Genomic DNA, 23145 nt, shown 5'->3' on the forward strand with positions numbered 1-23145 from the left:
CCGGTCAGCTGCGTTGCAGTGCCTGTAGATGCAGGGGGTAGACCCCTTCACTCCAAGGGAGGTCCCTTCTGGTGTTTTGCATGTTCACGGACCTGGTGAAGAACCTGTATAGAGCTCGGGCACAGTTGTTTGCGAAGACCAGCAGGACGATGAGACATGGAGCAGCAGGAATCTTCCCTGGTGCAGTCTCGGTCCCCAAAGCGAAGTCCAGAGTGTCCAGATGGTCAATGTTGAAGTGGTATGTGATCTGAAACTTGCCCCACAACGAATCCAGGGACCCACCCACAGGTAAGCCCTTAAGTTCCCTTAGGAAAGGGTTGGGACGATTCAGTGGTCGCTCCCAGAGGAGGGGCTGGACAGTGTGGAGGATATTCCCCTGTCCTTTGTCCAGTTTCACGCCAGAGTGGGAGCCAATGGCTCCCTGAACTGGTTTGAACTGGAGTATGCACGGAGGGCACCTAGTGTGCCCTACAAGCAGTCTCAGTGGTGCTGGAAAGCACCCCCACCCTCTCCCAATACAATAAGCCCTGTCTGTGAGGTGGTCACACCTCCCAGAGACCTGTTACCTATTGTTTTGCCTTCCCCTGCTCGAGCTTGGCTCAGCAGCAGGAGGTCAGAATCGTGTCTCTGGACGGCAGCAGCCCTAGCTTGCTGTCCGGTTCTGGAAGACTGGTACCTGGAGCACTGAGGGCCTCCCGGAGGAGCTTTACAGTGCATGGAATCATGCCTCCACACCGTTACGATGTGGAGGTATGATTCCATCAAACTGTGGGGGAGGTATGATTCCATCATGTTGTATACTAAACATGACAGGGTTCGGTACAGCCAGTTTAGAGATGGTCATCGCGTAATGAAGCATGGCCACTCTATATGTCATAATGGCTCATGCCCTTACAACCCAGGAGAATGGACTCCGAAGGTTGTAATGGGTGCTCGCTCATGCAGGGGCACATTCATACTTAGGACCCAGCACTTTGCCTTCAGGATTGAAAGGCCTGCTTTAGGGGTGACTAATAGGTGTTAAGTGTGTGACCCCGCACATAGGGAAACCTATATCTGTTGTAAGTGGTGCTAGCACCAGCTTACACAGGCTGCAATTGCAGGCCTGGAATCACAATTTGAGTGGTCTTTCATGGGTAGCATAATACAAGCTTCAGCACATGGGAGATCCATGGTGTACATATGCCCTGGGTACCTTAGAATCATATACTAGGGACTTATCAGGTTACACCAGTAGCCAATCTGCAGTGATTCTAAGGACTCAACATGTCCAATTTAGAGAGGAAGCACAGAGACTGGGATCCTGATTAGCAGGATCCCAGTCAGACTAGTCAGAAAAACATAATGCAGCCAGCAAAAAGTGGGGTTGATCATGAAAGCAGATCCTACTTTCCTACAGCCACCACCTTGACGAGGAAGAGAGATCAAGTGGCATATGTTTGTACCATTTCCTGATTTGGCATTGGTGCAGGCCTTCCATCTATCTGTGGGACTAAAGCAAGGTGAAACTACTCTAGTAGAAAACATTTACTTAACTTTGCAATTTTCCAGGAGAGTTTTACTTCCCATTCTGAGCTCCGCTTGTCGAAATGGGCAAGAAAATGCAGACTCAGTTTTACTGCATGTTTTCCTCAATCATTCTGCAAAACTGGGTGGGAAGCTCATTTACCCATGAAAATTCTTTCTGATAAAACCTGGATTGATTGTTTGGGAACAACTGCTGATTTGGATTGAAGCTATCACCTAACTCAGAATGTCAAAATGGTGTATGTCCAGAGACCCAGGCAAGGTGTTGAAATTGTAATTGTATTTATACAACGCTTACTACCTGACGAAGCGTTGAAGCGCTTTTCAGCGAGTAGCACCCTACTCTGGAACCTGAAAAGGATCAGTGGTGGATTAGTATAGTGAAATTTAAGTTAATTTGCACGGTGGACATGCGAATCTGTTAGTTGGATTGAAAAGGATAATGGGGGTTTAAAAGAGGGAAGAGTCTAGAAAGTGTTTTTTGGGAGATTATAGAAGTAAGAGGAGGATTGGGATGAGTATAAGGAGAGATGGAAGAGAGAAGAATCTCTAGAAATGGATTAGGGAGATCATAGCAGTAAAATGAATTTTTGGGTGAGTCACAGGAGGGATAGGTGAGGAAAGAATTTAGAAGGGTTGTTTAGGAGATCATAGTATTAAAATTAGGTTTGGGGTGATCCATGGAGGGATAGAGGTGGGAAGAGTATAGAAAGGGTTGTTTTGGAGATCATAGTAGTCGACGAAGGTTTGGGATGAATCAGAGAGTGGAGGTAGAGGATATATTGAGAGAGCTATGGGTGAAATACATGGTATTGCGTTGGAGAGAATCAAAGTTTTATATTTTTACAGTAGGAGTAAAGTAATAAATATATAGATACCTAAGTACATATTATTATACATATTAATATCAAGAAATACACCCACCTTCTTCTGTTTCTTTGAGTCCCCCACAGACCTGAAGGAAGGTGGGAGAATGCAGATAACTTCTTCCTGAAACACCTTTCCCATTCCTGTCAGCCGCCACTGTCTTGATCACCCTAACAGGAAAAAACATGCAGCACTCACCATTGGCTTTTCACAGAGCTGATGTCTGTGTGACTCAGCTCTCCTGTCTGTAGAGTGTGGATTTGGTCAGGGAGTGGGAGGGAAATTGTAGAGGTTGGTACGGGAGAATGGCAGGACAACCAGAAGAGTTTTTAGGTCTCGGCCTGCGTAGGCTGCGCTTGCGCAGTCTCGCCGGCGAGATCTTATGTTTTTCAGTGTGGGGCTTGAACCCGCTCCTCTCCTCCATTGGCTGGCTTCCTAAACGGAGGCTAGCCATTGGAGGAGAGGGGTGTCTGTCCATTTAAGCCCCGTGTTTTTGGGATTGAGGGGCGTGTTTTTTTAGGTTCTTTCCCTCTTCCCATTGGCTGGAATTTTACATTCCAGCCAATGGGAAGAGGAGAGAATGAAACACAGGCCCCCCAGTCCGAAAATGTCGGGGCTTTTTGGAGAGCCATTTCAGCTGGACCGCCTCTGGAAGAAGTAGAGAAGCTTCCGAGTCCTCCGCCCCTAGCCGATGAGTGCTCGCTTTTTTTGCCTCTGTTCCCTGATTGTGCCCGTTTTCTTGCCTCTTCTTGCCTCTGTTCCCTCGTTGTGATTGTTTTTCTGCCCTCTGTTACCTCGTTGTGATTGCTTTTCTGGCGTCTGTTCCATCGTTGTGATGGCTTTTCTGGCGTCTGTTCCCTCCTTGTGCTTGCTTTTCAGGCATCAGTTCCCTCGTTGTGATTGCTTTACTACCCCCTGTTCCCTCGTTGTGCTTGCTTTTCTGCCCCCCGTTCCTCGTTGTGCTTGCTTTTCTGCCCCCTGTTCCCTCGTTGTGCTTGCTTTTCAGCCCCCCTTGTTCCCTCGTTGTGCTTGCTTTTCTGCCCCCTGTTCTCTCGTTGTGCTTGCTTTTCTGCCCCCTGTTCCCTTGTTGTGCTTGCTTTTCTGCCCCGTTCCCTCGTTGTGCTTGCATTTCTGCCCCCTGTTCCCTCGTTGTGCTTGCTTTTCTGCCCCCCCTGTTCCCTCGTTGTGCTTGCTTTTCTGACCCTTCTCTGTTCCCTCGTTGTGCTTGTTTTTCTGCCCCCGTTCCCTTGTTGTGCTTGCTTTTCTGCCCCCCCGTTCCCTCATTGTGCTTGCTTTTCTGCCCCCTGTTCCCTCGTTGTGCTTGCTTTTCTGCCCCCCGTTCCCTCGTTGTGCTTGCTTTTCTGCCCCCCCTGTTCCCTTGCTGTGCTTGCTTTTCTGCCCCCCGTTCCCTCGTTGTGCTTGCTTTTCTGCCCCCCTGTTCCCTCGTTGTGCTTGCTTTTCTGCCCCCTGTTCCCTCGTTGTGCTTGCTTTTCTGCCACCCCCTGTTCCCTCGTTGTGCTTGCTTTTCTGCCCCCCCTGTTCCCTCGTTGTGCTTACTTTTCTGCCCCCACCCCCTGTTCCCTCGTTGTGCTTGCTTTTCTGCCCGCCCGTTCCCTCGTTGTGCTTGCTTTTCTGCCCCCCCTGTTCCCTTGTTGTGATCGTTTTTTCTGGCCTCTGTTCCTTGTGTGTGGCTCTCTGTGTGTGTGTGTCTCTGTGTGTGTGTGGGGGGCTCTCTGTGTGGGGGGGGGGGCTCTGTGTGTGTGTGGGGGGCTCTGTGTGTGTGTGTGTGTCTCTGTGTGTGTTGGGGGCTCTGTGTGTGTGTGCGGGGGGTCTCTGTGTGTGTGTGTGTGCGGGGGGGGGTCTCTGTGTGTGTGGGGGGTCTGTGTGTGTGTGTGGGGGCCTCTGTGTGTAGCTCTCTCTGTGTGTGTGGCTCTGTGTGTGTGTGTGTGTGACTGTGTGTGTGGGGGGCTGTGTGTGTGTGTGACTCTGTGGCTCTGTGTGTGTGTGGGGCTCTGTGTGTGTGGGGCTCTGTGTGTGTGGGGGGGCTCTGTGTGTGGGGGGACTGTGTGTGTGTGTGTGGCTCTGTATGTGTGTGTGGCTCTGTGTGTGTGTGTGGGGGGCTCTGTGTGTGGGGCTCTGTGTGTGTGGGGCTCTGTGTGTGGGGCTCTGTGTGTGTGGGGGGCTCTCTGTGTGTGTGGGGCTATGTGTGTGTGGGGGGGCTCTGTGTGTGTGGGGGCTCTGTGTGTGTGGGGGGCTCTGTGTGTGTGGGGGGCTCTGTTTGTGTGGGGGGCTCTGTATGTGTGGGGCTCTGTGTGTGGGGGGGGCTTTGTGTGTGGGGGGCTGTGTGTGTGCGTGGCTCTGTGTGTGTGGGGGGGGGCTCTGTGTGTGTGTGGCTCTGTGTGTGTGTGTGTGTGGCTCTGTGTGTGTGTGTGTGTGGCTCTGTGTGTGTGTGTGGTTCTCTGTGTGTGTGTGTGTGTGGCTCTGTGTGTGTGTGTGTGGCTGTGTGTGTGTGTGTGGGGGGACTGTGTGTGTGGGGCTCTGTGTGTGTGGGGCTCTGTGTGTGGGGCTCTGTGTGTGTGGGGCTCTGTGTGTGTGGGGCTCTGTGTGTGTGGCTCTGTGTGTGGGGCTCTGTGTGTTTCTGTGTGTGTCTCTGTGTGTGTGTGGGTGCAAATGCAATAGGTCTCGCATTTGCGAGAGATTAAGCTATTGACATTGTAAATGACAAAATGCCATTTATTTATCTGTTTTCAAAACCAACACATAAATAAAAATGTTGTCATTTACAATGCCAATAGCTCTAACTTTGGCAAAGGCGAGACCGTTGCATTGTAAATGCTTGTTTTTATTGGGGTGTGTGTGAAGATTTTGCAGAGGGTAGATGCAGATGGAGGCAGGAAGACATGTAGAAGGTTGTTCTTTCTTTGGAGGAAGGGTTATGAGAGAGAAAGCCCAGAGGGTGGGGTGATAAGAGGCAAGATGGGAGACAAGATGGCAGATAGGGATTTTTTGTATCAGGAGGGAAGGTACTGCAGAGGATGAATGGGGAGAGTGACAGGCCATCAGCTAGGGGTTTATTTATGTATGGATTAAGGAAAAGGGAAAAGATGCTCGGAGGGTGGCACAGGAGGGTGACTGGATGCCAGATAAAAAAAATTGTCTGAGGGAAAGGGGAGAGGATCCTACTGCCAAGAGTAGTTGGGATATGTATGGCTCTCTCATTAGTCCTACACACCTTCACTGCTCTTATGGTCATGGGACATAGGTATGGGGGCATACAAAATCTAACATTTTATATGGAGTGACTGCATAAAGGGATTTTTTTTCAACACTGTGTTACTCGAGCTTTGTTCTTACTGTCTATTTGATATCACTCAGAATCCCTCAGTGAAAATTATCCCTGTTATTCACAGTTACCATGATTTAGAGTTTGACTAACAGGAGACTCTGTTGAAAATGTAGATTGACTCTTGGTCCAGCTGTCTCATTTAGAGAAGGGCAGACCGTAAGATTTCCATCAATGGAGCCCCCTTGGCTCTGTGGAAGGAAAGCTTCCTCCGACAACCTGCGGAGTAGGAGTTATCCGAGGAAGGGCATTACATGCTCCTTTTTTTCTGTTCCTCCTCATCAAAATAAACCTGACAATGAGGGACAGAAAAAAACAATGACCATCAGACCCACTGAGGAAAACTGTCAATGTGCGGGGTGGTTATTAGTTTTTTTGTTTTCCCAAAAAAACTTCACTTTGAACACATAAAATTGATAAATGTTTGGTGGGCGGCCATCAAAACTAAGGGTTGGGAGTCCACCAAATCTTTTGTACCATGCAGGGAACCGCCATGAACTTGGTTCCCTTCAAGGTACTGAGATGCCTGTTGGGCCAGTGTCATCTCTAAATTTGATGGACGTTGTTATCCATCAGGAGGGTGGAGGTAATGTCCTCTGATCACCCTGATGGGCGGAGTAGTGTCTGTCAATCTTAAGATCAGGCCCTGAGTACTTCATACCCTTTTAGAAGTGCTGAAGGAAAAAAAAACAAATAAAAAAATTATCGCCTTAAGTCATCATTGGAAGGATACAAGTAATCCAATCAGAAATGAGGGGTGTGACAAACACAGGAATGAATTAGGCGTAGTCCGATAGACAAGAAAGCCATGCAATTATACGTAAGGGGCTAACCCAAAGCCCACTTCGTGGATTGTATAGTAGACGATAGGCCTTCGTCAAATATAACCACTGTGGGTTTGTTATCCAAACTCAAACCAATCCCTGAACCGAACCGTAACCCTTACACAAACTCTTACTCCAACCTTAACACTAACCCTAACCATAGCACTGTCCCCTACTGTAGCCATAACCCTACTCCAATCTCTGAGGCTAACGTAACCCAAACCAAACCCCTTTCTGCACCCATCTTATCACAAACCTAACCTTACCTCTACCTTAACCCTAACCAGTGCAGCTTACCCTATGGCATCCCTCACATCGTACTTTACTCAAACCTAACCCTTACTGCTACCACAATCCCAACCATTACCTCTTAACTTATATCACCCTTCTCGCAATGCCTTACTCTAACCCTGATCCCTAAATGTAGTCTAAACCAAGCACTGAACTCTCCCTAAGCCATGCATTTTTTTCAGTTTTTTTAATTATTGTTTTTACTTTTTTTTGGTATACTCTTCGTTTTTGCACCTACATAACATCGAATTATAGATGTTATATTGTAAACTATGGGTATTTCAGCACAGGGTCTAAGTGACATCAAATAGTGAACGTGTAAAGCTTGCATTGTGTATGAAGTTGCTCAGAACCCTGAGGTGAAAGTCGTCCACAGTGGTCACTTTTTACACATCAGGAACTTTGTTCTGTGGCCCCTCTAATCATTGGCCTCTTCTTTGAGCTGCTGTGCAGGGGCAGAGGAGTATTAAGGTTGCCTTACATAACATGACCTCTGCTCCTTGCCCTAAATGTTTTTAAAAAAAATACCTGGTCTCCTGCTACCTACCCCCACCACCCTCTGTGCCTTCCCTCACTCTCCCCACCCGAAGCTCTGCTCTCTCATTGGAGCAGAGTGCCAGCGCCGCACTGACAGGCTCTCCGAGAGACCTATGAGGGTAGTGGACCAGTCGACTTTAGAGCTGGTGGCGCCCGGTGCGACAATCATTTTTGGCACCCCCACGCCTCATGACCGCCTCCTCGGATTCTCTCCCTCCCACCGGACAGAAGTGCCCCTCATGTCTCCAATCACAAATTATTGCTAAACACAGTGTCCCCCACCCTGAGGTCAGCGTCCCCTCCACAGGTCAGTGCCCAGTGCGGCCGCACCAGTCGCACTGCCCTAAAGCTGGCCCTGGTAGCCTGGAATTGCTTTATGGCATGGTAAAAGTTTCCCACTCTTGCTCCGTCCTGGCAGTGTTTAACCAACTCTTACCCGCGAGTGGATTCTGTACAAAAACGTAAAGATACATTCAGTTAAGCTAAGTTAAGGTAAGACACAGTCACTACCACACTTTTGGGCTGACTAATGTCTTCCAGTGGTAAATGGTTGGTTCTCACCGGAAGTTTCAAAGAACGTGCTGCTTTTGGGTAGATATTTGGCAGCGTTTGTTAACACATCTCAAGTAAACAAGTGAACATAACACAATAACATACACAAAGCAATAGGACTATGCAATTAAAACATAAAACGGCACTTCACAACAAAGCAATCAAAACAGAACAAACCAACCCCCGCACAACGCTGTAAAAGCACACTTCAATAAAGCAGCACAAAAACACAGCAAACAACGGAGTACGTGACCGCATAACAAAGTGCCACAAAACAAACGTCACACATTACCACCTCCATAATCCTGCTTACATAATAAGGTTGTAAAAAGAGCAAGCACTGCCGTATCTATAGCTAACTGCATGAAATAACGCCAGTCAAAGATGTTTTGTGATCAGGTCCTCGGAATCTGGGGGCATATTATCAACAACTAGAGATATTTATCGCTAAAGAAGCTTGGCGAAATTTTTTTTATCGCCTAGCATCGCCGGATTTTATCGCAGAGATAACGTGCTATTAGCAACGTTTATCTCCAATGCAATAAAATAACCGGCGATAGCGGCGAAATGCGTGAATATCGCTGGAAAACTAGCGATATTCACGCATCACCGCCAATAGGCGATATTCGCGCTTAGTGCAAATTTTTTATCGCTACTCCTGCCTTGCTAGTAGGTGATAGCGACGTTAATGACTGCTTTCCGTCGCTAACTGATTGGGTACGCCCACTTTGCATGTCATTAGCGATAAATATCGCTGATATGCAAAGCGGGCCCCAAACCGCTTGCTATTACCTAAAAGCTGTCGGTAACTGATGTTAGCAACAGCTTGCTAATAAGGTGATGGAATTATCGCCGCTTTGTGGCCGAAAACGGCCGCAAAAGCGTTGATAATGTCATTTCGCCTGCCTTGATAATATGCCCCCTGGTATTCAGGGATGGTGGCGGTCAGATAAGAGTTATTTGTTGTTTGCCGCCCTGCTGACTCGCAACGAATTTGTATTTTATTGACATATTCTATACGCCTCTGTAAATTAAATGAATTGTACAAAAATTGGGGTAATGATCATGTTACTTATCCCAATTTAAAGTTTTATGTCCATGTTGTAATGTTGCTTTTATGGTTTTTAACACATGCAAAACCGAATAAAGTATTTTGAAAGTGAAAGAAAGACTCGCAACGATAGCTAGTGCTACACCCCCATCTAGAGGTCAAACGAGGTATACAACGGTCGCTGTTGTATGTGAGTGGCCTTCAGGGTCGGAGGGCGATTTGTGAAGCTGTTATGGTATTATTGTAATTATGGCTGTTCCTTTCCCTTGTGCTCTAGTGATGCCCGTATGTTATTTGTTTGAAGTTAGATAATGGACATTTTTAAAACCCATACGTTTAAAAATAACATTTATAATTCAGTATGATCGGAGTTTCGTACGTTATAAAAACCTAGACGTTTGAATGTTAACGTTCACATTCTTAGTTTACATATTTTAACATTTAAGGAATTGCAGTTCTTCCTACCTCCTTTGACGTAGAAATAACAAGTTATTAAATACATACAAAATAAAAAAGAAGAAAAATTATCCTGGCACTCTTTAAAGGCCCTATCCTGTCTTCAGCGTTTTAAACCGGGATGTTGAAGCCTGAAAGAAAGGTGGGTTATGCGTCAACCTTTGGCTCTCGGTTATTTCACATCTGTGGGACCATCTTTAGACTGTGTTTTTGAATAAAGGTACAGAACCGCCAACGAGTTGGTATTTGGCTGGGACTTAGGTATGATGCTAGAAAGTCACGTAGTTTAGGAAACCGAGACGTTCAGGACTCAATAGTAGTTGTGGTCCCAGGAGAAGCTTAATGATGTTCACTACTGTGAGATGCACAGGGCAATTCTTGCTGGAAATTCAGCATATAGACAGAATCTTGGCGGAAATTCACCAAACGGAAACGGGGCAAATCTGTCCTGAAATAAAAGCTGTTACCGTCTTTTCTCCCTCACACCGCTGACCCAACTTTCTTTTAGAAATTGTTAACAGATACTAAGGGCCAGATGTAGGTAAAGTACATTTACTGATTCTAAAATACCGAATTTTACCGATTCGGTATTTTAGAATCGGTAAATGCTATGTAGCAAAAAAATCGGTAAACATTACCGAATCGGTAAGATTCGGTATTTACCGAATCGGTATTTACCGTTTCGGTAATTGCCATTCATTCCTATGGGCCTGGAGGCCCATAGGAATGAATGGCAATTACCGAAACGGTAAATACCGATTCGGTAAAACGGGGGACACATTCAAGGGTGCCAGGGTGTCACTTTGACACCCTGTTGCACGCCTGAATTGTGCTTTTGTGCAGATGTGGCACACATACATGCCCTAAGGGCATGTATGTCTGCCACATGGCACAGTTGAAAATGCACAGATTTGCATTTTCAAAGGTATTCATTATTTACCACCAACTTGTAGTTGGTGGTAAATAACGAATTCTAAAATGGGAAAAGCACTCATTTGAGTGCTCCCTACATTTCAAATTCGGTAATTTACCGATTCGGTATTTTAAGGAATCGGTAATTTACCAATTCCTTAAAATACTGGTCGGTAACGGCCGAAATTCAGTAAGTTCGGCCGTTACCGACCGGTATTGGGCAACCTACATCTGGCCCTAAGAGTCTTGTATTTTCTAAACGCAGTCTCTAGTTGTAGGTCAGACAGAGGGTATAAACTACATCGATATATCTTATATATGTCTGGAAATACATTATAACTAATATTGTTAATGTAGGATGAGACGTATTTTCTGAACCCCTCTGATTGTTTGTTTAATTAATTATCTGGTTTCTTTAATACACATTTGAAAATGCACACACCTGCATTGTAGATTGATAAAATTCCTTCTTTTCAAATTACTCTACACAGATTAAATAACCTTCATTTGATTTGTGATATAATTCCTAGACATCACTAATAAATAATATATCAGTCTGAAATATTATTTTTAAGTGTATATCTTGTTGCCGTACTTACCTACCTGATTATAGTTACCCAAGTCCACAAGGGAATATTGGGTTTCCCTTTTGGGTTTAATTAGGTCTGTATGATGAGCACAGACTATGCAAACCATTTCAATTTAATTTAATTGCATGCTAATGGACCTTACGTGCTTATCTGCAAAATCTGGCAATGATCTGGATATCCTGTTCCCCTGTTTGCAGGGAAGTACTTTCCAAATAAAGAACAGAGAAAGATTTTCTCTTATCTCCCACTAAACCTAGCTGAATATTTGTGTTTAGGCTTTAGAAGAGCAGAGGGGCAGACTCTTCATGTTTATGTCGAGGAATATAGCTGTTTGAAAACCTAGACATGTGTAGCTCCTGTATAATACCTACATCACAGTCCTTTCCTCATCTGTGTCAAAATATACATTATTTCACTGCTACCAAGTACATCAGATCCTTTTTATTAACTCCCTTTTCATCTGAAAATTGTGTTACCATTAGGAGACCCATTACATAGAGTCAATTTAGTATTTGTGTGTCATCTGCATAGTTATAGCATGTGAGGTGAAATTAATTGATAAGTGCTGGTAATGAGTTCATGCAGATGTTGAAAAGCATGGGTGAGATGATAGAGCCTTGAGGGACTCCTGCTTTTGTGAAGTACGGTTTGGATGAGAAATGGGGGGCATGGATGGTATTTGTTCTGTTTTGAATGTAGGATGTGATCCAATCGAGAGCAGTCCCTTCTATGCCGGCTTCATAGAGTCTTTGTATTAGACTGTCAAAGTCAACCATATCAAAGGCAGCTGAGAGGTCCAAGAGAAGTAGTGCAGGAACCCTGTTGCGGTTCACTGTGTTCTTAAGGTCATCTCAGATGGCAACGAGGGCAGATAATGTGCCTCTTCCTGGACGGAATCCTGTTTGGAAGTCTGAGAGTATGGAGTAATCTTCAATGAATTGTGACATCTGGGCGAATGCTGAACTTTCTAGCAGTTTTCCCAGGAAAGGCCCATTTGCAATCAGTCTGTAGTTGTCCGGGTTAAGTGGGATCAGATTTGTTTTCTTTAGTAATGGGTGAATGTATGACAATTTTAGATCTTCTGGAAATATTCCGGTAGTCAAGGAATTGTTGATGATTCTTCTTACTGGTGTGGCAGCAGTGGTAGTAAAAAGACTTTTCTTGTAGGTTTGTGGTGGACATGGGTCAGAAGGGCTGCCCGGCAGGCCTACTTGCTCTGACTACTTCCATAAATTCATTGTGTGATATTTGTTAGAAGGAATGGAGAGGCTGGGTTAGCCTACTCTTGGAGGGTTGTTTTGGAAAAGGGTTGGCACTGGTGGTTTTTCTTTGTTTTAAACAGGGGATCCAACGTATCTGCTTTGGTCTTTAGCTTTATCTTGAATTTAGAGCAGGGCTGTCAGGCAGACACACTACACACAAGAAGTGTGACAGAAATATGAATGATTGTGACCTCTTTAGAGGTGGGGTATGGAGTTCAGGGCTCATTTATCTTACGAGTTCAAGTTTAGATCCTTCAGTGCGCGACATGGGCTTCTGAAGAAAGGCTGTTTACAGCATTTCAGGCAAGCTGATATTATTTACTGCTATTTTACATCACCACTGGAGTCCCAACTTTCAATGGGGTAAGATTGAAAGCATGTGCCTTTATGGAACACCCATAGCTGGAGAATTGTGCTATTTATGCCAGAACTGAAGGATTTCAGGGTACCTAACCAGCAACTGCAGGGACTGTGTTGCTGTGTAATGTAACACAAACAACTAAGGTACACCATAAGTTAAAGTTAGGTATTTAAAAAGTTTTACCGGAAAGACCACAAGTTACTATTAAGGCAACTATTAATTTACTAGGCATTTAAAGCTGTGCTTTAAAGATTTACCTGATGTAACCTTTTGGTACCTGGAGAGGACAGCTGTAAAGTCAAATTTCCACATTGTATTTAATCTTCGACTTTGGAATGCAAAACGAAGTGGAAGTAAGCACTAACATCTCATAGTAAGAGGAAAACAATGTTAAAACCAGAGCAAATAACTGCAACAGAATACGCCTTGAGGTGCTTTTTAGTCGAGTTCAAAGAAAAAGGTGCAATAAATAGGAATAAAATGCTGGAGGGCAAGCACAGCAAACGTTACCAGGTATGTTGCTTCCATCTGCACAATTCTTTGATTCCCCCGTTCTTTGTTCTGTGGTTTCAGGCATGGCTTTTATTAATTACCACCATTTTCAATGTGGGTTCCTATTGCATGAGAAATCCAGACAGACAATCTTCTTGTCTGTATCTGATTTCCACTTTGATATTTATCTTATAAATGCCATCAGTGCATTTTAAAAGGTGCTTCTGGTAAATTAGGAAATGTCTAGGGAAGTCTGGCACGGCGAAAGCTAAAGTCAGAAGGGCCTGGGGTCCTTTACATGCTCCCTGCCTGGCAGAAAGGTCAAAGGCCCAGAAACACCCATAAGCATCAAACTGTTCAAAGGTCATGAGGTGGACTTTCAACCAGACATGGCGGTCGGAAAATCACTGACCGCCATGGTAGCGGGAAAACTCCGCCCGCTAGACCCACGGCATAACCACAAGTCCAATTAGTATGCTCCGAAGTCTAAATCCGACCGCGGCAGTCATATCGCGGCATTTAATATTGCGTAGGCTGCTGCTGCCAGCAGCACCGCCACGATGTCCAAAAAAGCATGTCCTGCATATCCCTGTACTGTGTGGCAGGCACTGCACAGTGCCTGCCACCTGGTACAGGGACACCCAGTGCACCCACCCCCCCCAAACGCATTGGTCGCCACAATGGGTCCCCAGAGACATTCTCTGCATGCCTTTCCATGGCGGTTCCTCCGCTGCGGAAAGGCTGGCTACTGCCGGCATCATAATCATGCCGGCGGAGCCTGGCCCATTTTAGCGGTCCAGCTCCGCCCGCCAGGCAAGCGTGCAGACTGCTACCGGTGGATAAGTAGCGGGCGGAAAATCTCACCGCCGCTGTCCTCACCGCCATGCTAATGAGACCGGCGGTTTTCTGGGTTGCGATCGTAGGCGGATGAGGCGGCGGTCATCCGACCGCCATCCTAATAGACCTCTTGGTTTTTTTCCAAGGGCACAACTAAGTTGGAGTGTGTGCAACTGTTTCATTTATTTACAGGAAACGCAAGGAAAATTCTTGCAGCAAAAAGTATTTTGCGGTTTCACACCTTATTTTTCTAAACAAGTGCAAGACTCACTTGAAAGTATTGCGAGATGCCCACAGGGTACTGGTTCGAGCAAAAGGCATCAGTCAGGCAGACATTTTTGCAGGTACCAGTCTGCCCCTCTGGCATCTCAAGAGACTTTTTATTAGGCAAAGTACCCTCTTGTTTAAAACGATGTTATGTGAAATTGTGTCATGAGAAAGTTGGAGAAGTTTTACAAATTTTGCTTAAGACAAAATGTAGAAATTTCACAGGCGTCCTTAGAATCTCAACCGGACTTTGCACTAATCATACTGGTAAGTAATGGTCTATAAATATAATGTGAGCAGTAAAACTACAAGTTCCAGCGTGCTTAGAGCTGGCATTAAATCGGATGGACTCTTTTCTAGTGAACTGAGAACAAGAGGTTTGGACCTCCCACCCCTTTTTGCATCATGCAGTAAGGCACAGCTTTCCAAACTGTGTGGCGCGACACATTACTGTGTCGTGCCCCAGCCGTAGGTGTGTCGCCAGATGAGATGACTTCTGCCGGCAATCGGCAGAGTCGAGCTGCAGGGGCTCTTAGAAGGAGTGAAACAACAACAAAGCCCTATTAACATGCACAAGGTCTTTAACGACCTGTGAAGTGCTCCGGTGTGGCTGTGAGCGGGCCCGGGATGCCACACACGACGGGGGGGGGGGACGATTGAGTGGGGGCTGAAGCTCTGTGATGCCAATGAGGGGGGGGGAGGGCATTGCATCTTCTGCATTATTTGTCGATCCTGCATATCTTCGTATAAAAAAGCCAGTAACATTTAGGCCCTAGATGTTACTGGCTTTTTTATACGAAGATATGCTTACGTTATGTATCGTGCATTTTCTTCTGTCTTTTGGTTCCTTGTTGTTTTTGTTTTACACCATCACTGCTCAGGTCAATATTTGTGGTATTCTCTTTGCCGAGCAGAAGATGAGCTTAGGCCAAGTGCCCTATGACAGAAATGACCGAAAACGAGGAACTAATTCTATTTTTAAGAGTACTCGTTTTATTGAAGAAAAACATTTCTAGTCACGTGTTTTCCCCACTTTCTTTAACAGATTGTAGACATTAATTTCTATAAAAATGATTGGAGTTGCTGCATTTTTGGGTCCCTTTATTTCCTCAGTTTTGTTCTACCTATAAATAGTAGTTGTGTTACTGCATATGGGACTTTGGCATCTTCTGTATGTGTGTTCTGTGCATCTAAATACATCACGCTTCATCTCCTTCCTCCGTATCACTGTCACTTCACTCTCTTCTTGTGCAAGTACTTACTTTTGTCGCCTCCACTTTACCATCACCTCTCCCACGTACACAAACACACAATACTTTTTCTATTCATTGAGCGCTGTCAATGTTTTGAGAGCTGTGTACAGAGCCAGACTGGGAGCTGAAGGCAGCCCTGGCAATTTTCTCGGACCGGTCCTGGGGGAGTGGGGGTGGCGGGGTGTTGGGGTTGGCTGGCTGCCTGGCCTCTGGGGAAGCACTGCCTGCCCTGGCAGGCTGGAAACGCTTGTATGCTGCTTTTGTAACCTAGGGGGCAATATTGCAGCACAGCTCCAAACCTGGCCCCCAGTAACAAACCGGCCCCGGTGTGTGTGTGTGTGGGGGGTGTGGGGGGGGTTGTGTGTGGGGGGGGGCATGTGTGGGGGGTTGTGTGTGTGTGGTGGTGTGTCTGTGGGGTGGTGTGTGTTGGGTTGTGTGTGGGGTGTGGGGCCCGAACCCACCATAGGTAATTCGAGCTCGCTCGCTGTGCTTCCTCACGTTACCGTGTCCCTGAATTTTTTTTCACAAAAAGGTGTGTCACCAACATATAAAGTTTGGAAAGCTATGCAGTAAGGATTTAACTTTAGGGATTCCTCAAGGTTCTGCCCTTAATCCCACTTTGTTTAATATCTATCTTACCCCTCTTACCTTCGTGACCAAATAATTTAGAGCCAAGATTACATCGTATGCAGATGACACTCGGATACTCTTTTTCGTTCATAAAGGAAAGCATTAACCCTGACTTCGGCAGTGTTCTCTTGGATGCATCAGAATCAGCTGATGTGTAATGCCTACAGGACGGAAATACTCATCTTTGGTACACCGGCACATACTAATTGGTCGGCATGTTTGCCAGAGGATGCTCCTTTTCTGGCTTCTCAAACCGAGGTGGTTAAGAACTTAGGAGTTAAATGTGATAACCGATTATCATTCCAGCTGCAAGTTAGATCTGTGGTTGGAACCTGTTTCAAGCTTCTCCGCGCACTGATAAAGTTTCTGTTCTTCTTGTCTGTTCCATCCAATAAAACTGTGATACATCTTGGTTGGACTATGCCAATGCTCTTTACCTTGGATTGCCAGACTGCATCATCACCAGATTACAGGTGGTTCAAAATGCAGTTGTACAATTACAACTTAATCTTCCGCCAGGAACTCAGGTCTCCAACCGCATTCATACCATTGCATTGGCTCCCCCTAAGGAAACCTATTTTATTTAAGACTCTGGTGCTGATTTACAGAGCTTGAAAATTGCGTTCTTGTAGTAGCCTCAGCAGGTTTATACAATAGGAGAAAGTAGCCCTGTGACACTTATTCTATTGCCCTGATTGTGACTGCCCCACATCCCATAACATCCGAAACGTGGTGGTTTGGTATTTATCGGATGCAATAATTATGACCAGTTGTGAGTTTACCCCTTTAAAATGGGGCATAACGTCTGGATTTTGGTGCTTTCAGCACCAAATCCAAGTTTCCTGGTATATGTAGTGCAGTGTTTGGACAAAATATCAGAAACACAAATATTGTGGGACCGAACATAATTTCAAAAATATTGAGGACAAGAAGATCGTCAAGGTCGTTTTCTATGGGTAAATAAAGTTTTACTATATATAACTCCACATATATGTGCCTTTGCGATATATAGATCTTCAAGGTATGTAGACATGAAGTTAAGAATAGTAAATCTATACTTACCTATTTGCACTTACCTTCTCGATATTCTTGTCCTCTTTATTTTTGACGCAACATTCTGTCCACGCGATATTTGTGTTTCCGAAATTCTGTCACTGATCCTGCAGTTCATTGCCCCCAGACCCAGGAATATAACAGCAGGTTGGTTAGCTTGCCGGTTTGTGCCTGGGATGTGGGTTTCATTATACCCAGTAATTGGCTGGTGCAATAAAATTCACACCATTTTTAATTCAGATTCTCGCTCAAACGGATTTGTACAGGGGCTGGAATTATCTGGCCTGCTTGTAGTCAGGTTCTATGTAAGGCACCAAGGGGCAGATGTATCAACATCCGTGTTTGCGATTCTCAAATAGCGATTTTTTGAGAATCGCTATTTGAGAATTGCAAAATGGGATGTATTTAAAAGTTCGCAATTCTTTTGCGAATTCTTAATATTCCTTATTTGCGATTAGCAAATTGCGAAATCGCAATTAAGGAATACCTTCCCATTCCTTTCTATGGGCCAGGAGGCCAAAAGGAATGATTGGGAAGTCATTCTCAATTTGCGATTCGCAAATTGAGAATCGCAAATTGAGAATAATTTCAAGGGTGCAAGGGTGTCTTAAGGACACCCTGATGCACCCCTGAAATGAACATGTGTGCGCATTTGGCACACATACATGCCCTAAGGGCATGTATGTGCGCCACATGGCACCTTTACAAATGCCAAAAAGTGCATTTGTGAAAGAAATCGCAAATTACCACCAACTTGAAGTTGGTGGTAATTTGCGATTTCTTACTGAGAAATCGCACAACTTGGGTGCCTCATACATAGCATTTAAGGAATCGCCATTTGCAATTCCTTAAATGCTTACGCAAAATTAAGGAATCACAAATTTTGCGATTCCTTAATTTTGCAATGCGATTTACTTTTACATCGCGTTTTGAGAATTTTTAGTCGCAAACGCTGCTTATTTTTGCGAATCGCAGCGTTTGCGACTAAAATAACGGATGATACATATGCCCCATATCCCAATTTGGATAAATACTACTATTTACATAGGAAGCAGGATTTTAACCTGGTTGCAAACTGCCTACTGCAGACTTTTTTACATCCCTATTTTCACCGGGTGTAAACCGACACAAATTGTGTGGCCAGACAGCACACATCTTTCTTTAGTTTGTCATCCCTAGAATAGGAAATAACAAGGACTAACAGTGTGTTATTCCTGACTATGAGGTGCATGAATTGGAATATGGTGTAGACTGCGCACCCGGTAAATACCAGATCTTGCGCTTTTGATATTTACCGGGTGCCCAGTTTGTTCCCAGGAAATGCCCATTTTTAGCCCCTCAGAAGGAAGGCCTCACAGGCAGGTTCGGAGTCAGGGAAGTGTTTAGTGCCTGCACGTGTTTTCTGCTCAGTGTTACCATCATCTTCACGGTTATAGTGAGTGGTAGATGCAATTGTGCCTATTGTTCCCCCTTTTCAAATATCAAATGAAAAATTGGGCTAAAAACAGACACCCATCCAGGGCAGATTTTAGTTGCAGGTTTGAGCTTTGGGTCTAGACTGTCCCTTAGTATTATAATGCTCATGTGCCAATTGTATTTTTTTTGTCTGAGATTTATGTGCCTTTTTAGATTGAGCCTGGGCAGCGCATGCGCTGCTCTGCAAGCCATGCTGTATTGGAGTAAGTACTTGAAGACCCGCCTACTCTTCACCCATATTTGTCATTGGCTTGTGTCATTGTCCTTTGTAAATGCTGGCTTCTGATTCGTTAATAGGCTTGTTAGTCCCTCCTTAGTACCGCCTTGTCTTCAATTTGTAACCTCCTGTGAGGACTGGCCCTTTTACTTCTGTTTTTACACGGTATGTCTTTTTAAGCCTGTAAGCACTATTTTCTTTAATGGTTTCTACGACTGCAGGCACTACATGCTTTCCTGCAACATTCAGTACACCCTGCGCGCTTTCACTGGGTGCTTTTTCAAAAACAAAAGCATTTGTTTGTCAACTTAACAAATGCTTTTTTTTACCACACTTTTACTTGAATAGCAGCCCGGACCTTTCTTTAGACACAGTTTGGCTGCTATTAATGTGAAACTGCAGCATGGGGCACTTGTAAACATCAAGCATTTGCAATCCTATAGGTCTTGGATTTTAGAAATTTTGACCTGTTGGTATTGTAAGTGACAATGCCTTTTATTATTGCAGGTTTTTTAACACAAATAAAAGGCATTGTCATCTACATGGATGGCTTCAGTGTAGTCTTTGTTCTACCTTCTTGTCCACATTGTATTGCCTCCATGTTATAACCTTAGCTCTAGCGGCTATTAGACATTTTTCCCTGCAGGCTGCCATGTACCTTTATAACTTTCTATGTATGAGTGTATAATTATTGCAGTGACTGAGATTGTGAGTGAGAGTATTTTTTGTGGATGACTGTGGGAGTGTGTGGGACTTGGATAGATGTATGTTGCTCTATGCCAATCATGACATGTAATATATTAGACTCAAAATCACTTGTTTCTTTATATGTTTTTCTAAGCACCTATATGGGCTCCTCTATATAAACTTTAGCCTAACAAATGACGAATAAATCATATATTTTTCCATAGAAAAGGTGTACGGACTCTTTGTGATGAAGTGTCAGCTCTGATATATAACCTTTGTCACCTCTTGTTTGAATGTAAGGATCCCCCTGAGGGACCTTGAAATCAACCCTGGCAGGGTTTTTCCTTTTTCTATTCAATTGTCATTTACAAGGCCAATAGCTCAAAATCTCGCAATTGCAAGACCTATTGCATTGAAAATGCTTGTTATGTTTTACTAAAGTGTAAAATGTTAAGTTTTCATGTTTCTTTAAAGCACTCTTAATTCAATTTAATTGAATATAGAGGTTTATGCGTTTATTTGAAAACAATGTCATTAGTTTTAAATAAACATTTTGAGAAGAAGGGTACCTTGAAATCACACTTTCTGATTTAGGGAAACTTTGTTTTCTCTCTTCACAGGTGGGACAGAACCACAACCAAAGCCGTCGTCCCAAACGCGGGAGCAACAGCCTGGTGTGTCCAATGTGAAAGACCCAAAGCAGCAAAAGAAGAGCAAAAAACCATGAGAACAGAGACGAGACTACAAATCCTAGGTTATTACCATCTGAAAATAATAAAAGAATATAAAAGGAAGTGCTGGCTTCGTGATTTCACACTCTGCTGCCAGCTCTAAGTGCTACCACACAAAAGAATATGGTTCTGTCCGACTCTCTCAAAACATTTACAATTGTAAAGATATGATGCATATGAAGCACAAGGATTAAAAAAAAACTATTTATAAAAATGTTTTACTAACCAAAATATTGTATACCAATACACTGATGAGGGTACTTCGTGATAAGTGCAAAAGGTGCTCATATAAAGTGTCAATCAATGTGTAATTCACAATAAGATGAATTGAGAAATTATTTTAACAGCCTGGTCAACAGTCCAAATTCATTAGAGTCCAGTATTGGTGGGATTGAGTATTGTGTTCACCAAATCAATGATCCAAAAAATTGTCATAAGGATCCAGGCAGGAAATTCCGTTGACGTTGCGACCCGCCACACAGAAGTGTCGGTAATGCATCAAAATGGGGTCTTCATCAGGACAGTCAAAAACTATACCCAAGTCATCTGTAAAACAATACTGTGAGAGCCAAGGAATGCCAAATCATCATTTTGGGGAACAAAATATCACATGGGAATTTGGTTTTAATTAAGAGCCCAGTGGACACGTCTCAGCGGCTCCTAGGAGATACGTAATAGCTCTATCACATTTCTATAACTATTGCATCCAAACGAGAGCTGACTTCGGATGCAATATTTATTGAAAGGACTGTGTAGTCAGGAGTACCAAGTAGGAGTTGAGGAGCATGAAGGAGTTAGAGGGTCATTGTTGCTGAAGTGTGTGTACAGTCATGATGTTTGATGGACAGTCCCAATGCTCCCCTGTTTTTGGTTCTAACAGTTGGTATGATAGATTCTGTGCTCTAATGGGAACACGACATACAATATCCGAAGGCATGTCATTAATATAACATGTATTTTTTGATTGCATACTAACTCTTGGTGCTGAAATAACATGACCCGGTCTCTGTAAGGAAGATGGCATCAGGGTTTCCTGTGGCGGTGTGATCTGCTGTGACTACTGCGTTAAGGTCATTGAGCGAGTATTGATTAAAGAGGAGAAATTGAGGATGTGCGAGTTAAATGTGTTTGTGTGGGCTGCAGGGTTGTAGCATTTGCATGTGTGTGTGAGATGTCCCCTAGAGATATTAAGAGAATGCACGTGATGGTTTTGATTTGCGCACTTGGGTACCATACAAGAGAGTCAGGAATTCTGGCTTGCACCGTCACTGGTCACCTAACAGGCCAAAGCAGGTGAGCAACTTGTCTTTGTCAGCCCTTTGTTCCATGCATCTCTGCCAGGATACCTTGAGGCATTTGAGATTTAAGCTTCTGGTTTGGTGGCAACATATTCCTTACTTGACTAAGGGATCTGCACAGAAAACATCTCAAGGAAGTGAGCATTCCAAGAGTCACAAGGACCTTCTATCCCAGGGACCAGAACCAACCAAAAGGGCATCTTGTGACCACAGGATGATGAACCTCAACTACAAGATCAACCTTCAATGCTGAAGCTTCCAAACTTTCCCCTTCCCTAGCACATTACTCACTGGAACAACTACCCACACAAGTTAACAGGTCGTTAAGTGGGACAACCTCCCTCTGTTTTGTACCCTTGTTTCTAAACGAAAGACTTAAAGATATATGCTTCATTTGCACACAATACACTATCAAATAATATGTAGTTGGTAACAAGAAATTTTTTTGCGATTCGTACCACTAAGGGATGTGCCATTTTACTATTGAGGTACAGTCAAAGGATTGTTGATATATACCGGAGAGAGGTTACGAAAAGAGAAGTGTGTCCTCTCATGCAAAAGTCTTTTATGATTTTTATGGATTGATTTGTTGTTTTTTATAATATATGTACGATCATTGTGTAAATAAAGGAGGAGATATTTTCTTTTACTAAAAACAAGGCCTAGTTTGTACGCGTTGTTTGAATAAATGTGTATGATACACGGGAATGGGCAGTTCATCTATACAGGATAACATAAAGAACATCTACTTGTTACTGGGGAATGTGGTTGTTGCCATTGTCATAATTACTAGTCTTCATCTTCTATCAAGATTCATAAGCTTGCCAAGGAGTCCCCACACTTGTAGTTATTTCTTATTTGGGACACTCTTAACGAGACACTTGACTCCTTTCACATATACTCTTCTGTGCAGGGTGGCAGTGTTGCTACTGGGAGGAGTCTTTCTTTCTGTGGGCAGACTAGAAGGGGACTAACTAGACCATTCAAATGTTTAGTCTTTGACATTATCCCAGCTCCTATCATCAACCAACCACCCCTTACCATGTTCTGTTACAGATAACCACATTGACTGGCCCCTCTGCCACTATTGGGACTTTTTTTTACCTGGTTTGAGTTCACCCTCAATTGCATCTTTGGTGATGTCATCCAGGTCCATAACTACTTTGACTCTTTAGGCAATGCTATGTCTTTTGACCTGTTCCATGACATTCCCTCATCCATGTTTAAGTCTCAATACTTCATCCTGCTTCAAAAACATATATATATACTCTTCTCTTAAAAAATGCAGGAAAACTCACACACTGAAGCACATTGATGACTAAATGTTGGCACTTAAGCAACACGCATTGACTTTTAAAATCTCATCACCTCCCAATGCACATACAACTCTCTGTGCCCTCCATCACCATGACTCAGTCACCTCTCTTGAACTCTAACTTTGCCACATTTGTCTCTAAAATGTCCACTATGCGCTCCTTGATATTCCTCACTGACCTCCCATCAGTCCTACCCCCACTGCTCCCCCCTGTTGTAAAATGAACCTCAGCTTCTTTACTCCAGCCATTCTAAGTGAGCTCCTTGCCAAACTCAAGACCGCTGCCCCACCTTGAACAATATCTGACCTTCCAACC

The 23145-nt window shown here is 44.2% G+C and overlaps 1 protein-coding gene across 7 annotated transcripts in view; it reads left to right on the forward strand.

Annotated features, from left to right (window-relative positions):
- Positions 1–22112, forward strand: part of LOC144798712 (protein phosphatase inhibitor 2-like) — a 728862-nt gene extending 706750 nt beyond the window's left edge. For 2 of the 7 annotated variants that reach the window (XM_078669722.1, XM_078669721.1), the window contains exon 10: positions 20106–22105. In XM_078669722.1, the coding sequence (XP_078525848.1) occupies positions 20106–20212 (107 nt within the window). In that variant the 3' untranslated portion in view covers positions 20213–22105. Of the gene's footprint in view, positions 1–20105 lie in introns of all 7 variants that reach the window. The other 5 variants (XM_078669726.1, XM_078669725.1, XM_078669724.1 and 2 more) reach the window with 5 other exon arrangements.
- Positions 22113–23145: the final 1033 nt, after the last annotated feature.

The sequence above is a fragment of the Lissotriton helveticus genome, chromosome 12 (genome assembly GCF_964261635.1).
Source record: "Lissotriton helveticus chromosome 12, aLisHel1.1, whole genome shotgun sequence".
Lineage (NCBI taxonomy): Eukaryota > Metazoa > Chordata > Amphibia > Caudata > Salamandridae > Lissotriton > Lissotriton helveticus.